At 42.9% G+C, this 18263-nt stretch overlaps 1 protein-coding gene across 1 annotated transcript in view; it reads left to right on the forward strand.

Annotated features, from left to right (window-relative positions):
- Nucleotides 1–897: 897 nt before the first annotated feature.
- Nucleotides 898–18263, forward strand: part of LOC111270925 (uncharacterized) — a 28421-nt gene continuing 11055 nt past the window's right edge. The window contains exon 1 of the mRNA XM_022851408.2: nt 898–2446. Coding sequence (XP_022707143.2) covers nt 2020–2446 — 427 coding nt within the window. The 5' untranslated portion in view covers nt 898–2019. The remainder of the gene's footprint in view (nt 2447–18263) is intronic.

The raw sequence follows: 18263 nt of genomic DNA on the forward strand, positions 1-18263 counted from the left end.
ACCAATCTGCAGAGTGCTCCTGTAGAACTTTTTATGTTTTCATTGTGTTGAGGTCAGTCTGATGACTTCAATGAGGTTGCAGTCTTCGTGGTCTATCTCTCTCATTTTCAGAGCTGTATTGTAGAGCAGTTTTGATCAGATTGCGCCATGTCCTCCAAGGTGCCAACATGGGGGTTGTTTATCTTGACTAACGAGTGCCATAAAGCATAACGTTCCCACCAAAATTGTCGATTTCGTACAAAAATAAGTTTCTTTCTGACGCTCAATTAATGATATACGTAAGTTGACGATATATACGATCACTTCTATTCTTATATAGCCCATTTGCCTGCCTTCGAGATCTTACTTAGTATGTGCATGTAGTTCAGAACGGTATTAAATTGTTATTGTGTAGAAAATGTTTAGAGATAGTGGGCCGAATTACCACGCAGTAAAGCTAACAGTCGATAGCCATATAGCCCATGAGGTCATCCGTATCGTGCTCCTCTGACGCAGACAGTTAGCTTTAGAGCCCCGGAACCAGTTTCGTATCGTGGCATAAAAGTTACTCAATACACAATTAGCCGCTGTTGTTTATGTTTGACGTTAACAAAAGTAACGAAGAGAGCAGCATCACATATACGGTTTTTCGATGTTATAATTCTTTCGCTCAGGACCTAGGATAGGATAGACCTATACGAATGGCGACCAGCTGCAGCGATAACGGAGCAGCTAAAAAGAGACGCCTATTAAATTTCAAAGTAAATGGGTAAATTAAATGTGCAGGTGGTAAAGGTTACCGAACTTCCGTCTTTTTTTTTTCTTGCAGGCCAAATCTTATTTGCCGTTCCTACAATTACTACCGTCATCTCCATCATGAGGACAACATCTCTTGTAGGTTGCCAGCGGCGTTAAAGCGCCTTTTGCTTCTGTGGGGACGCGAGTCACCTTTCTAGTGGCACGCTGGCCAGCCGCCGAGAAAGTCGCACGCTTCTCACCAACACCAAATGCACAACAAGAACAGCAAGTTCAACACTACCGCCATCATTAGATCGTCACGTGACGCTTTCATCATCTTTTGTTTCTGCTGCTGCTGCTGCTGCTGCCACCACCGCCGCCGCTGACAACGCCGCCGCCGCCGCTGACAACGCCACCGCCGTGAATGTAGTGACAGCATCAACAAAAGAAACGATAGCAGTGACAACAGCGGTCGTAACTGCCACAGAAAGTATTACAACGACTAAACCGGCATCATCGGACAGAGCAACAATCGAATGGTACAACGATAAGAACAGCAACAACAGTCGTGGTCACAGCTTGTCAACGGTTACTGCGAGCCCCACAACAACAACAACAATCGTATCGGCGACACTAGGAAACACCGTGAACGCAACAAAAACAACGGACCATATCGCAACGCTAGCAGGGGGAGCTACGGAAGGATCAAGTGCGGCAGCGTCAGCGACCGTCACATTCACATCGATTAGATCAAAATACTTTAACGACAACAAACATTCATCCCACAGTTACCAGAGCTCACACACGTCGGTGCTCAAGAACACGAACATCGGTGGCTATCAGTGCCGACAGCATCACTATCAGCCAAGTTATCGACGGCGGCTCTTTTTGTCAACTCCTCTTCTGCCTCGTTCTTTAGCTTTGTCATCACCAAATAATGCACGTGTCGCTACGACAACGATAGCAACGACCTCGAAATTAAACGGAGCTAGTAGTCCAAGCGTAGCAGCAGCAGCAGCAGAGACAACGGTAGTAACGACCGCAGCTTCAGCGTGTTCCTCGCCAGCAGCAAGCACTTCGCTAAGTCGCGTTAGCAGTTCTGCGCCGCCAACGCCCTCGCCGCTCCGACGCACTCGACGCCAGTCAACACTGTACAGCAACCCGTTAAGCGGCACTGGCACTCCGGCGCAATCACCGGCGCGGACGCCTCGCGCCGGCCGCCGTGCTAGTCCGTCGCATCGCGGTCGTGTGTCACCATCGTCCGCTGGCGGCCTACCCTATCGAACTCATCTTCTACTGACAATGGATGGAGCTCGACCCGTCTACAACTATTACCATCCCTCACATGGCTCCTCATCAGCGATGTCCAATGCAACCGCTGGTGCAAGCGGCGTCGGCGGGGGCGCTGCTGCATCTGCGCGTGGTATTGGTGGTAGTAGTGCAGGCTGCGGTAATGGCCATAGAAGGCCTTCAGCGGCCGCTCGTCGCTCGACGATACGTTCACAAGCGTCGGCGCGATCACGGAGACGCGCTTCTTCGGCACGCTCAAGCCGACAGGGTGGCTCGAACCTTATGGATCGACAATGTGCCTTAATTCTTATGTATGGAATTTACTTTTTTTACGTGCTTGCGTGCTTCGGTGCGATCTCGACCTTCGCCGGCCTTATGCTGCGAATATCGAGTAAGCAGCCCGACGCACACGACAAAGGCAAAATCATCTCAGGAGTCGGTAAGTGTCGTAGACGATTAAATTCGACACACATCATGTTGCCATATTATAATAAACGTAACGGCAGAAAGTTGGGCTAATGATGGTAGTACTACATTGCTCTAACGACTTTTTACTTAACGACAGTTTTACGCCGTTTATTTTAATACCGAGAGTGCTTCGGATCGGTGCCCTCCGGCATAAAACGAATTTTGCGTTACAATTTCCGTCTGCGGTATGTCCGCAAGATTCTTGGACAGACACATCTTCATTCAAACGACTACGGAAGTTGTAGCAATGGTCTTATTATTAACAATGTATTTGATCGTTACATGTCATCGGCTTTCAAGACAAACATCATTAGATGAAGTTTTACGTTATACCTTGCGCCGCTGGCCCTAGCTATTACGGCTTTACTAACAACTGGTTTTTATACACAATGCGGGAAAATAATTTACCCTGGCCACGTCAGATCGACGCTTTAGTGAGGGTACGTTTGTCGGACCTTAAACTGTGCTTCATCAAGCATGCGTTATATTAACCTTACCATGAATGATGCTGAGCAAAGCAAGACAAATAGCGATTCCTCTTCATATTTTGCGTTCACGTAGCCATAGTTCAGCCGATAGATATAGTGACCTGTGCGAGATTCGAATCAGGCAGTATTTGCCCTAGAGCACGCGGGCCAACCGAAATATTCATTCGCCACCGGAAAATTAGGCGAAATAAATAAAAACTAAAATATATAAACGATTCTTCGCGTTGAGCAATATTAGTAGCTTTCTGGCATTAAAAACCACAGATTCTTTTGCTGTTGGCAAGAGCCTTTGCACCTCTTAGACCGAATACTTATCTACAGGAGCTATACCTTAAAGGCACCGGCTTCAATATAACGTTACGCGTAAGTAACTCATAACGAAGAACTGTGCTCTAGTTTATTCGCTGGTTATGAACATTTGAACACTATAAATTTGCTGCTAAATAGGAAATCAGAGTCAAGTTATCATTTGGCAATACCTAGTATAAGTTACCATCAACAAATTCCTAAATCGAAGGTTATCATTTTGCCAGTAGGTTATTCCGTTCCATAGAAGGACGCACGCGCAAACATGAACACGATGGTGTGGAACTGACTACAAAAAAAGCAGCAGTGTTAGTGTTAGTGAAAGTTTTTTTTTTAATTACATAATACATCCCTATTAAAAGTATACAAAGAGGAAAGGCGCATATGATATGAAGAGTTGTAATGAAATAAATATCGCAGTGTATCATTACGCAGCCCATATGCGCCAAAGCCTTCCGGATTACTTCCAGTCGCCTAATCTCTGCTTACAGAGAAAAGGTCGTCAACGATTTTCGCTTACTAGCCAATAAGAACGCTACTGGCACATTTAATCAATTACGACTCTTCATATCAGCAGTGTCCATAAGAGTGATTCAAGCATTACTTATATACCACTAGTGACATAGCTTCCAGCCAGGCCAAGAAGCTGCTGTTAAAGATGCTAGGCATGGACCTAATACTTGATTCAATAATGGTGTTGCAAGAACGCTGCGGCCTGAATTGGTCGGACGTTTGTGATTGGGCTTCGAACGACGTGAAATTCGTGTGATATTGTATTGTATGGTGCATATAATTGAATTTTATAATAAGACAAAGGATGAGGAGTTGCTACGTCCAACTATTCCGATGGAATAACCGTTGTTCATCTGCATGGATAGATGTCCAGAAGCAGAGGAAGGATTACACGTGATCATCAGCGAGTCATAATAATGGATATAGTTTACATTGAGTGGTCGAAGCACTGGTCGAGATTGATACGTCTCCGTAATAAGTCACTAGCAAATAACAATCACTCGTTTTGAGCCCATGCTGATGGTGGTGATCGTGACGGGCATTGTTGACCAACTGGTGTCATTTTGCGTGGCACGATGAAAAGCCTTCTTTTTACTTTGTTGGATCAATCTAAGTGCTTTACGTTCAACAGGACCAGACAACACGGGACCCCAACAGGGCCATTCGATCAGACAGCACGAAACGTGCCCGCTTTTGAACCTAGGCCATCACGTGTGCTTAGTGGGTAAGGTGCAAACACACTAAACTCTTATGGGGACTTACTAAATCGGCCTGGCAACACACGTTTGATTTTATTCAGGATATAGATAGCAATTAATAAAGTACGGTGAAATATAGTTGATGGCAAAGGGCAAACCCAAACAAATTTCTCTATTTTCATAGGAACAGGACAACGGTGCTTCGATCATGGTGCGGCCAAATTGGCTTGTGGATAATGTCATTGATCCATTGTATACTGGGACCAAGAAAAGTACGTTCGAGGCAGGGACGGGCTTTGAGTTTAGGCACGAATAGCGATAGTTGCTGTTCTATCTATTTGCTTTAACAAATGATTATTTTTATGATTTCAAATTCAGGAAATTAACATGCCGCAAGACAGTTCGGCCATTTTTGTCTTTGCGGTGGTCTAATCTGGAAGTTGACGTCCATCGTATACAAACACTAACGACGATGCCGTTTCATTCGACAAGGATTCAATAGGCTAAAAGCTTTATTATTAGTATTATAGTGTGGATGTTGGTGCTGGTTTCAGAGCTTATATCGCCGAGTATGTTCAGCCAGTCAGAAAATGACCTATTCAATAGATAGGTAGAAAGGAGAAAATTCCTATAGGATTGGAAATAGCCTATTAAAGAAACAGGTTAGCGTGCTCGGGTCTTGCTAAAGTCACATTCTACATAGAATTGCTACAGTGAACCCTAAAGAACAGTCTTGCAATAAGTCAGTTAACCATGGCTTTTCGAAACAGGCTTGGCAAGAAATCCGGATAAGCTGGCTAGGTGTTCGAACAGATTAAACCGGTGAAGATTTCGTGATTTACTATTAAAGAAGATTAGTTGAGCTTCGGCTAGCAATGAATTCGACTAATATAATTCCTGGTGTACATACTCCATAGCGTATTACAAAGCGTATCATTCTGAAAGAAAGCGCAATACCTAGTTTAAGGCTTTAAAAGGTGACATAAAACTGGATCGCAGCATTAGCATCTATTGTATTAACGCTAAACACCTTCAAAATGGTATTGAAGTAAAAAAAGGTCCCATCTCCGAGTACGACAACTCTACGACATGCTAAGTAGAAATCATGTTGGAAAATAGATGCGGTGGGCTTAACGATAATAATTGTTCAGTTGGTTTGTGCGCAGGAACCGGGTCGTTTTTTCTTTTTGAACGTTTATTGTTAAGTAAACAACTGCTATACACAACACATGGCCCGTAAGGACATTAGCGGCCCACTTTTTCTTTTTTCGTTTATACAAATCTTCATCGGAACATCTCGAAGCGCATCGCTTTTCTCAGATTTAGTTAGTCTATAATTGGATTAAGCTGATTCACTGGGGTCGGAAACATCGAATAACGCCGATAATAAGAGAACGTTTCAATTTTGAAATAATAGATCACTATGGTTGTAACGAGGCCGAGATATGGTTAATCTTTTAGTTTTCATTTTTAACGAAAAAAGCCACCAATTTTATCTTACGTCCCACATTATAGCGGCTGGGAGTATTCCTAGAAATACTTAGATTGTTTCGGGAAAATCGACCGCTAAGAAAGTTCGTGGAAACGGCTTTCGGCTAGTAGAACTAAAGCAGCATTATGGGCGTGGAACAGCTAGCCGAGCTATGTGTAGCAATACGCCATCGTCCATTTAGTTCCGGTTGTTCATGCTCAGATTAATGCAGCTTAACACTATCTTGTTATGTAAGCTAATTCATTACGGGGCATATTTTCTAAACCTATCAACTCATTGCCATTCCGAAGACGCAGTAAAGGTAATGATAGTCAGCATTAGTTTATTAGTAGGGAACACTAAACCCAAAAAACAGTATAGCAATATACACGTTACTGCGATATCGTATCTCGGCACAATCTATGTTCGGGACCTTGTGACGTGTGTAAAAAATACTCTAGATAAATATAAGCGAAAATGCTGCTGAACGGTGATAATTGTGACGTTCAAAGGAAACGGGACACGACAGCTTCACTAGGTGGCGGTTTACAACGCACCGTGGCTTTGAGCATGCCCAGTTCTTTTCAAATCGCCTAAATACATAGTAATTGTTGATTATTCCACAAGAACGTTGTTCGAGGATCAGAAGCTGCTTGCATGCTTCTCGAATCAGTCCGTGTCTTTCTGCTTTGAAAGGCTGAACGTTACTCTTTGGTGGATACGTATTCTGGTGAAGACGGTCTTTGCAAGTAATTCGTAACCCAAAACCTTGCATCGCCAAAAGGTCCACGATCGTATGCCTTCCGTAGCCATCTGCCGGTCACATGATTAATGGTAATTCTACTAAGCTTAGGAATGAATTTTTCAGTAGCACATAACGGAATTCGCCACCGAAACAGCTATTGTTATTTTCCGCCTTTTCGTACGACAATTTGTGTCGTGGTAATTATCTGAATCACCGAAAAGAAGGTTATAATTAAAAATACTGGAAGCGACTGAAGATGTTTATTATAGCGCATGCTAGATAAAAATGACTAGGGATTTCCGGTGGGATTGTTTCATCTGTACTATGTATGTGCCTGTATTTTCCTTTGATCCACATTTTCTGACGTCCATTGCCCATTGCAGGTCACGGGCGGTCGCATGCTAGAAACCGCTACGATATGGGCGCACAACGCTAGGATTCCCATATAACAATCAGCATTAACAACAATAGTGAGAGAAAAACATTTTGAATATTCAGATTGGGGAGTGCTTCGTAAGCATGGTCCGTGTGCGACAGTTCAGCTGTTGCGGCGCTAACGTAACTTAAGAAATTGGGCTCGGTGACAGTGCAGCCCACTCTGCCCGTGTCGCGTGAATCTTCCGCCCACTTGCGTAGAAGAGGGAGCTGCTGGTGGCAAGAAAGACATCGAGCGGAGCGGAACGTGGCATACATGAAACCGTAGTAAATTGCGTACGGCTGTTGTTGGGTGTTACTAGTGGGCGGTCAGTCACTCGCACCAGACGGATGGTATGAGGCAAATGTTGTTACCAATCTTTCTCCGAAAAGCCGTTACGACCCTTACGTGTGCCGCTGTTGCCATCGTCCACATTGAGGGCAGGCTACAGTCGCTGTCGCCACATGTCGTAAAACGGGAAGAGGCTTCCGTGGAACAGAAAGCGCTGGGTCGGAAACGCAAGAAAGAGCTAAGGCGCGACGACGACGACGATGATAACAACGACAGATGGGTCGAACAAGTGCGAGTCAGCATCAGTAGTTGTCATCCCAGTAAATGAACGCCCAGTTCGTTATTGTTAAAGTGTTGTGGTGCGGTGTGGCTATGGTGAAACGCTGGTTCGACGAAGCACATTTCGGCCTTCTAAGGCCATTCCGATTGCGCGTCCTACCTTATAACTCCGGAGTTTTATGCGAACGAATTGAAGTCGGTTATTAGCAAGGTCAAATAGGTAGATGTGTTTGTGTAGCATTGGATTAGGTTCTTCGATTTGTGCTATACCGAAGGTACGCACTTAGGTCATATAGCGCTTATTGATAAACAAATCTCGTAATAATACTTTGTCTGGCTTGCTTCCGTTGAACTGTTTGGGCATTGGGACTCCAGGCGCTCATTCCGTTTGCCTGCTGCAGTGTTTAAAGGCAGATATTGGACCAACTCGACCTTCGGTCTAGCCCAGATCACTACGCAGCTTGTCGCCCGGCTAAACGACGGCCACCGAACTGCGACCAGATAGAGCACTAGATAACTAAAAAAGTGTTCTGGTTTGTTAGGTAATCAGCTTATGACGTTATCCGAACGTATAACGATAGCAGGGCAATTTCACTTTTTCGTACGAACTGTGCAGCCTCAGCTGCGCTGTGCAGTAGTCAGCACATCTAAGATTAGAAGTAGGTTGACCATTTAACGCGGTTTTGAATAACAAGAAGTGACTGGTTTGTTCCAACTACTTTTATGTTTCATTATGGTCTGAGAACGACATTATTCACTGCTTAAAAATCCGTATTTCTCCAAATATCTTATCTGAGGCCCATAGGCGCCGGTGTATACTTATTGTTGATCACAAATATAGAAAAAAAAAATTAAATGACCCAGTCGACTGAAATCGGCAGCCCGTTGGCCTTAATACAGTCTCAGCTATCAATTAGCAGGAATCGCGTATTTTTACGCGATTACCAGTATTCCATGTTATGCATATCGGCGTCACTGTGTTCGAAATGAGAAGACCCATTTCTTTTCGCCTTTTCTGTCAATAATCAATTCAGTCTCAGCCGAGTTGTATTTATGAGTGAGTAAACTGGCTTCGGCCGAAGTCGTACCATGATGGAGTAAAAGGAATGAGCGAAACGTACAGATGCCAGTACTATTTAGTTAAAGGCGGAGAGCAAAAAATAATAACAGGAGTTGATGCCGGCGATCGTTTGTGTTGGAACTTGGCTTGTAGAAACGACGCTCGTTATCGTAAGTATTAGACAAGCGTTGAAAAAGTACAATGGCAGGGCGTAAAGTTATAGTGGCGTTGGCATTAAACGCCATATTTGATGTTTAACGAAGCTTTGAGTTGGGGCTATGTCACGCGGGAAATCCACATAAGTCCATTTTATTTCTATGTATGGCTATGAAGTGCTTTTGCTAAGACTTTATTATATGGGCGAAATCTCTCAAATGAAGGCTCATTTGTATCTGCAGGCCAGATCCAAAACCAAAGTAACCCAGTGATCTCTTTGCCCCACCTTACGTTTAGTTTGTAATGAATACAAAAGAAGTATGGAATTGAAGACATGTTAAATATAACATTATAGCCTATCCTACTCAATCTATGGTTGACTACTGCAAAGTGCTCTTATTACCTGGAAGACCGGAACTTTAAGTTACGCGTGCAGATTACACCGTATTGTACTGTACTGCCTTTTATTTATAGCTTGTGCTCGGTGAGAGAAGGATGCAATAGTTGGCTTAACAGAGGGAAAAGGTTGAGAAAGATGTCTTTCTTGGCAACTGACTCATACCGATATGACAGCTGGGTTGATAGCTCTATTACACCCAATATCTAGAGCTGTGTGAGTTTTCGTTTGTGTTTGACGTTCTAGCTAGAGCTCCAGGGCATATTTTTCTTACCTTTAGCCGCGTTAATAGATCAGCTAAGCTAGGTCTGCTGTTTCACTGTAAGGATGTATTAAAGCGTTAAGAGTAGAGATTAGACGAACCTGTCGGTGGACTAGACGAGTCGCGGTCTAGCAGGTGAAACGCTTCAAAGAAAAATTTCCACGGGATGAAATGTCGCTACTGTGCTTTAATCATAATGCATTGTAAAAGACCATCTATTTTTCACAGGTTTGATCTGCGTTTATATTGAGTGCTATGAGAAATACGAGTATATATTCTAAGTACCGCCAGTACTTGGCGTAGAATATTTCGCTTGCAACCAGGAGAAGTAAGCTAGCTGCCCGTCGAGACCGCTATCACTCTCTTCGATAAAATTTCTCTATTTTTCTAGGCACTTCTGGTCCTCTAATGGTTCAACTGTAAGTCAGAATCATTGCAGTCACCGAGTTGTTTACGCGTGACGACAGCATTTGTTGTACATGCATAACGTGTTCAATTGTAATGGTTTCTGTATGCTAGTTTTAGTGAGTTGCAGCTGTTCTGTTTGCTCGCACGTGCTCTACAGCAAACGCACAATTATGCAGTACGATGTCACAACTTCTACAATGTGTACGGTTTCTAGGCCGCACTAAAAACGAGGCTTCAAATGAAGTATTGCAACTTGCTCCTGCCCTTTCATGCTGTTAACCGAAAAATTCCAATAATAGTGGTTCATAACTCTCTAACTATTTATAACTGCCATGTCCATAGAATAGATGAGTATGTCTGCCGGTAGTACGATATACTCATAGTAGAACGTGCCGACGCTCGAATCTTTAAAGAGTTGATTATATACACTGGTTATTGCAGCGGCTTCCTCGCTAGACACCAACGTCACCTTCGTGCTCACGGGCCCGTGGACGTGAACAACCAAAAATGTTAACGAACTTCTCTTGTACCAGCTGGTCCTTTATGCCTCCTCCCGTATCTATGACATCCTGAAGTTTGCGTCACAGGGACCTTGTTCCGCTCGCAAGTAACAACAAAGGGCAGACGACAACCTTCCAGATATACCCCATAGCTGACCGTAGTGTCCTAACAAAAGCAACTATAATCACCAAACACTTTCACAGCGAGGGTAAAAAGCAGTATGGAGGTTTTTACTTTTTACACATTCTGAACTCTATAACAGTACTACTTTGTACTCCCATTTAAATCTTCACACATCCTTGTATCCATGACTAGCGGGTAGCCTTAGCGGACAAATATTGCCCTAAAGTCTGAAGGGCCTATTGGATCTAGATCTGATTTCACGTTTACATAGAATAAGTTCCAAATAATGAGAAACAGGCATTTTTTCCTGATACGGGAGGAAGTGGACAACGTGTCAAATATTTTACAACCGCGTATTTCTTTGCTACTGTAAAATGTACGTAGGCATAACAAAAGCCATGAGTGAAAATAGGCTGGTTCGGGAATAGTTTGGCTCGCTTGCTATTCTACCAGCCTTTTCCTGGGTTGCCTTCCATGCTATCGGTAGTCATTCAATGATAGTAACATGTCCTGAATGCCTAGATATCGTCTCGATGAGGCTGTCCTCGGGACTAAGCATATCGTCCTCGTGGTTAGTCGAGTTAGTTGGGTTACCCTTTTTTTGCTTTCGATTGCCGTCGAGGATCGAGAAGAACATCAATCAAAGCTGCTGAAACGGTATAGGCAGCGAATCGTCAACGAAAGAATCTCTCGATCGATAAACAGTTTGCCCTAACAGTAAATATCAATCGGTAACTAGTTGGTCAGTTAAGGTATGTTGCCTAACAGGCCAAGACAATTCTGGCTAAGCAGCTCTTGCCCAACTTCGCTTTGTCTAGCCTCTCCTCTACACAGATTACTGTACCTCTCTACGCCATTACAGGCAGGGATAACTGAAAAGAACGAAACACAAAAGGTCTTTACGGAAGATGTCTCTGCAAAGGTGGTCATCCGATACAGGCGTTCGATGCTTCGCTGTTATAACCAGTCCCATGCCATCTGTAAATTACGTACACAATGTGTGACTTCGCTTAGCGAAACGGAGGTAGCCTTCAGCGACTTGATATATCTCCAACACATTATGACTAACAGGAAGTGTGATAAAATAAACAAAGGTTATAAGGATACCAGGTTCAAGACTAGCACAACCTTGACACTGACTAATATGCTTTCTATTCCCTGTGTGTGAGACAGGAACATTGTGTGAATCCAAGGCAGCTTACCATCTATGTACGGCCGTACGGAATAACGATTCACGAGGTTATAGGTTTATGAATACAGTTAAACATACAACAAATAAAGGAACAAAGTTGTGTCGATTCAATTAATAGCGTACGTGCGATCACCATAGGATGAAACTGTACAAAAACATGACAATGAGATTATAGTAACTATATATATATATATATATAGTCAGGACTTTACATGTTTTTTCGAAAAAGTTAAAAGACCACAGGGTTTATATCATCAAATGGCAATAACACTAACTAAACACTAAAAAGAAAATGTCGGTAATATTGATTCCACGGGGCTTAATCGCCCCCATACGTTTCCTCATATTGGCAGATTTGACCGCATTAGTCCTGAAGTAAACCCAAGGGAGCATTAAAGTTAATTAAATGTAACTTCGTATAATTCGTCAAACCGCAAATGCAATCAATGATATGGAGGAGAGGGAGTTCCTTGTGAATATTGGGCAACGTTATTACATTATGATGGGCCCACCGGCCGACGTGCCCGTATAATACGGCTTAGTAAAAAGACATACTAACAATATAATATAACGCGCCGAACGTCACATCAGGACGCCAAAGATTTACATAACGATTCCCTCAGTGGCCATATAGACGATTTAATACGGCGCAATTTTGTATCGGTATGTGCTACTTAAAGACAGTCACCAAACTTCGATGACAAATATGCTAATATAGTGCTCACTTTAAACACAAAAAACTAACAATTTCTATGTACAGTTGAGCCGCCTATTCCGAATTGATCATTAACCTGTTCATAAGAAGAGTATGAGCGAAATATCAATAGAAAATATTTTTCTTCTTTGTTTCGCTTATTTCCTAGGTTTTTCGTTTTTTTTTGATACTGTTTCCTCTTCACATCTGGCTTAGTTTATAACGGACGACTTGATTATACGCCGAAGGAAAGATGTGCAGTGAAATCAACTTACTGTTGTTGATTACTCAGAACTTTGTTTCTATCATGCGTTTCTTATTAGGACAATTCTTATCAGTGCCAGTATAGTCACACATTGTTGTCTCCTAATTTTTGTCAGTGGGTACCTGGGTCCATCCTATTGATATGCAAAACCAGACAAGGCAGAGAAAGCTCTTCGAATACATTATGCATTACATATGATTTACTGCCTGTTTTCTGCATTGTTCATTGCTATGCTTCTAAACTCGTCAGTATAAACGTGTCTAAATTTGCCTATTTGTTATTCATTAAAACGCACCTTTGCCCTTGTCCGTAGTTCAATATGCTCTACACAAATGTCCGTGTGTCTAGGTAAGAACGAGCCCGAGTGAGGCGATTACATCCTACATGCAAGGAATACTTATACGAATTATAGTCCTTCTCATAGCTCAGGGTATTTTTCTTTCAGCGTACATCACTACGTTTACCTAACGTTTCTGGTTTTACTTGATACGAGTTTTGAAGATCACGGTGCATATGAGATCATTGCGTAGATGTCATTGGTCGCAACCTTTTATGCTCCGCAGCAGCGGTCATCGGCGAGTCGTCGAGTACAGGAGGGTAGGGCTCACTTTGGTGGTGCTAGGCACTAGATTGAAGTTTTCGTACGTAGCAGCATGCATTCTACGTGTGAGTCTGATGTAACGGCTGCTGCAGGTCTGCGACGTTAGTCGACCTTAAAATACCGAGGGGTTTTCGAGGTCGCTTTGTTTGCTAGCCGGTGTCTGCTGGTACGTGCAACGTGGAAGAAGAGATGATAACATAGGCGGGTCGAAAAGCGGTGCACCTTTACGCAAAGAATCTCGGGACTGTCGCTTCTCATTAATAAAACCCTAATACAACGCTGTGCGACTACAGCCAGTGAAGAGATTATCAAACACTGAAAGTGGCTGAGGCATCAAGAGCGGCCCGACGAGGGTCGTTTGCCCATTGATGGTAATCGTCAAGTCGTAGTCGAGGCAAAACTTCACCCATGAAAGCATTGCAAAGCCGAACTCTATGCTTCTATGCTATAATGGCAGGGCTTATGATCATTTGTAAATCTACAGTAAAACTAGCGACGAGGCGATCCAAAGAGTTTACATTTTGACTAACCCGTCAGTCGTAACCAGGACAATAAGGGCAGCATTAGCAATGCCAGCATCAAAGCTTAACACGCCTTCATTGGGCACAGATTGTATGATTACCAGGAAACGCCCAGAACGGTACCCAATTGATTTCCGTTCTCGCTTTTGACCTTGCTAAAATATTTTTTTTATTTTATATAAACGTATCATGTGAATGATGTGTCTGCCTTCATTTGTATGCACTACGTTCTATATTAGTTGGTTTATTTGTCTTATATTCGTTAACTGTAACATTGCATAAACGATCTCTAAACGTTGTATCGCAAGCAGGTCAATAGCTTAGCTAGATGGTGGTGAGCATGGTTTCTTCGTCCCTCATTGGCCGGCCGTTTTCTTCTCTGGGCCTATTGGGAAACATAGAAATGCGGATAAACAACGCCATGTTGGTCATCAGACGGCGGTAGACGATAATCGAAGGCAACTCGTGAAACAGTTGTAGTGGTTTCTGTCGTTGCCCAGCAAACGGGGAACCAAAAAGGATTGAGAGAACTATTCCCAGCCGACGAAACATAGAGATTTATGGGGGCACCACCACAAATGCCACCTGCGATTCGTTCCTTTCTTGCCGTTGTTAATACCTTGGTCACACAAAGACAGTTCGTTTCCGTATGGCAATCGTTATTCCTATCGAGTAACATCCTCCAACACAGTGCAACAGACTATTGCAATATTTGACAATGTAACAGGGAAATATTTATGGCACGACGCTCCGTGAGACCGCCAGAAACGAGACAAAAAAACTGAGATAAAGGTTTTTCGTGCGGCCTTATGCTTTTTCATTTAGTGACCTTCTCGACGCATGCGTAAAATTCGTTTGCAAAAAGGGTTCACAGAAGGACATTGCAGTAGTTTTCCGTAAGCGATGGTGCTATGACGGACATTTCTTCGCACATCGCTATTTGTTTATCCTTTTGGCTTGATGACCATCGCTTTTGGCATAACTGTACACATACGTGATGACTGTCTGTCTAGCTTTGGATTTAGACATCATGTACAAAGTGGCGCCTAATTTTTTTGGCGCTAAAGCGGTTCTAACATCTATATAGGGTGAGAAAGTTTGCATACATGGGTAGGAACAATGTTTTTATTGAAAGTTTTATCATGCAATTATTTCCGACAAATTTTGCGGTTATTGAATCCTAGAAGCTGTACAGGCTAGTAGTAAGAAAATATTCGATAAATATACCCAGTCCCACAATATAGTAATTATTTAGCAAAGAGATGTTTATTATGATTCGCTAGAGCTACATTGAATCGTACCGTACAAATGCTAGCGATATGGGCCTGAGAGCGGTCATTGTCTACTATGACTTTTGATTAATTGAAAAGAACAAGCTTATTCAAATATGTTCCCGTAAAATATGGCGCAATGGGTAAGTTTATTCGTTTTTCCCTGTGTTGCTTCGCTGGTCCGGCTTCTCATGAAAAGAAGTAGAGAGCAAACGATAAAACCAATATGGAAGTCCCATAGGGGCTTTTTCTCTTCTCAGCCACATTGATGAAAGCTGGCAGCGAGGGACCAAGTTACCGTTGCTGGTTGATCTCCTATGACCTCGTGATTCTACAGTATCGAAGGAGAAACCCTACTAGTCTATACGTTATTGCACTACTCAATTTCATAAAGAAGAAGCTGGAAAATATTCAGTTGACCAAACTGGACGAATAAAGAAGTTTTCCCCTGGAAAAAAGATAAGCTTAATAAGAGAACTATACGCTTTCCGCTACAGCACAAACGTAGTAAACAGTTGCAGAAAGTTTTCATTCGACTGAGTGGGCGGTCTAGTCGTCTTTTTCGGTCCTGCCTTTCAAGGTCAGATTGCGCCTCGATAAATGCGGGATCAGGCGAATAGGCCTAGCCGCTACAGCTTGCCTTGTGTTTTCTCTAGGTTAGTTGAAACCGGCAAATCAACGAGCCCTGTCCACCTTTTTCTTTTCGTCTTCTGCCTAATCGCATTAAAACATTTTGGACTCTCTTAGCTTGGAATTTGGCCTGTGAGCATATCGAAGGACAGAAGTTCAGTTCAGGTTATAGTAACGGTCAAGCCTTGCATCCTGTCCTTATCAAAGTGTGGGCATGGAATAAAGCCATGCTAGGCATCAATTTAGATATTTAGTAAATGAATAGATATGGTCCACGTAGATTAGATGGAGTAGGCTCTGAACACTTAGAATCTACTCGTAAGCTAGACGAAGTATTTGCGTTACCGCATTTAATAATAAAAAAAACTTTGATGCGCCGTAGCTATGGATGAGACAAGTGAAGATAAAATAATAGGTCGGTGTGAAATTCATACACAAAGTAACCTATAATTTCTTCAGTGTCATTCATAAAACATCAAGCCTCATTTCGTTTTTGGCATTGCTTCAGATAGCAAATATGATCTGTGTTTATCGCATAAGTTGTTGTCAGTCCAATAATATTGTATATTAAGCGGCGTAACGAATTAGGGAAACAGTAAATAATATAGTTAATCAGCTTTTCAGGTGGAGCCTTCGCGTCACGTCTCCAGGCCGAAATGCTGAACTGACCATAAAATGAGTTATGTAATGTTTTATTAATTGTTGCTGATTTAATTGTCAAGGGAGGCTGTGTGAGAAATGTAAATTCCTGTTAAAAGCAGAATGTAGCATTACCAAGCATGGTCTCCTGATTATCTAGACCCTAGATGATGAAAACACTCGACGCTGAAGTATCTCAGAGGTAAACTGATACGATTATGTAGCATTGTCAGCTTACTCGGCTTTTGAGATAAGCTCGATTCTAGCTACCCGCTTTATATATATCTATGTATATAATGTATACTACTTTAATGATCGCTCAACTCTTCGTAGCTCCTTAAAAGCTCCCGAGGTATAAAAAAACGCTTTCTTCGATGCAGCATCGAGATTGCAGTCCATCTGTATTTCCGCCACCAATGCATCGATAGTGGATATCTGCTTTGTGGAAACGAGGCGTCCAGACCTGGCTCTGCCTATCCGTCCTCCCAGCCGCGCGGCGCATTTTCCTTAAAAAGTGAAGTCAAAGGAACGTGTGTGCGTTTCTCCGCTAAATTTGGTTGGCCAAGGATGGCAGTTCAAGATATAGCAACGGTACAGGATCTGAGCTCATCTTATGACGCTGTGTCCTTGCTGGCACTGCCATCTTGTTCAGCTGCTGCTTGACAAGGCCTGCTTGGAGAGCAGAAGACATACTTATGAGTATCAGACATATATATGGTCGACATCAAACGCGCCACCATTCCTCGCAGTGCCATATGAAAGAGTTTAAGCAACATCTTTGTTTAGACCACCTCGGTACAAATAACAGCATCAGCGAAATGAACTCTAGATCCCTGATGCAAGACGGGGTAGAATCCCTTAGTTTCGCTTATCTACCGAAAGACGTTCCAGACTTTCGGCAACCGTAGCTATAATCAAGCTGTAACGGCACTGGCAACAGCGTCATCTGTCCTCTGTACGTGGAGGCCTACCCCCCAGCGTAGCTCGCTTTCTCATGGTAGCAGTCTCAATCCTCCTCCCCGACGACCCTCATCATTTAGCTGGTCCGTTGCATAATCCATTTTTGGATTCACCAGCACTGCTCTACGTGCCCCTTCGACAGGGCTCTGCCCTCTGCTCAGGCAAAGCCGACTGGCTGGATAGGTACAGGCGGTGCCCAGAGGCAACAGCCAAGAGCCTAGCATAGGGTCAATATCATAGCGCGATTAATATACGATATATAGTTTGAGAAACGAGCAGCTTTCACCCACACGCGGTACCTAGGCTAGTCGTCCTGCCAGATTAGATACGGTTGAAGTGATTAGCCGGAATCTTAAAAAATACCGGACAGAGAGAACAAACTGAAGTATTTCATATGTGAAATGCGTATTTTTACGATAATTTTGTAGGAATTGCGTGGAAGCAGGTGTATGGCAGCCATCGGCTGTATGCGAGAGCTATATTTTTCACGAATTAAAGAAGCATGGAAAAATACCCCGCAATAGTGGAATAGATAGATCAACGTCACATAGATGCTTCTAAGGTTGTATATAGTTTACTATTAAAATCTTACAAAATAAACCTTTCGACGGATAGTCCTTTGCTATGTGTACATATATAATCACTTTAGTTAGGTTAGTCACTACCTATTTCTAGGAATCTAGAATTCTAGGTGACCTTGATTCGTGATCGTTTTCTTGGTACTGTAAAACTGGTTGGGCTTTTTTTTACACTGAAGCCAGTATTCAGGGGCACACTACGCAATTGAGATTGTACCAGAATTTTCAAAATATAGCGTTCGTCGCAAAGATTTATCTAGATAGTTTACTTATTCCCTAAACGGATGTTCAACCTGCTTTAGATACAATGAATTATCATCGTCT

Source organism: Varroa jacobsoni, unplaced genomic scaffold (genome assembly GCF_002532875.2).
Source record: "Varroa jacobsoni isolate VJ856 unplaced genomic scaffold, vjacob_1.0 contig00206, whole genome shotgun sequence".
In the NCBI taxonomy this organism is placed as follows: Eukaryota; Metazoa; Arthropoda; class Arachnida; order Mesostigmata; family Varroidae; genus Varroa; species Varroa jacobsoni.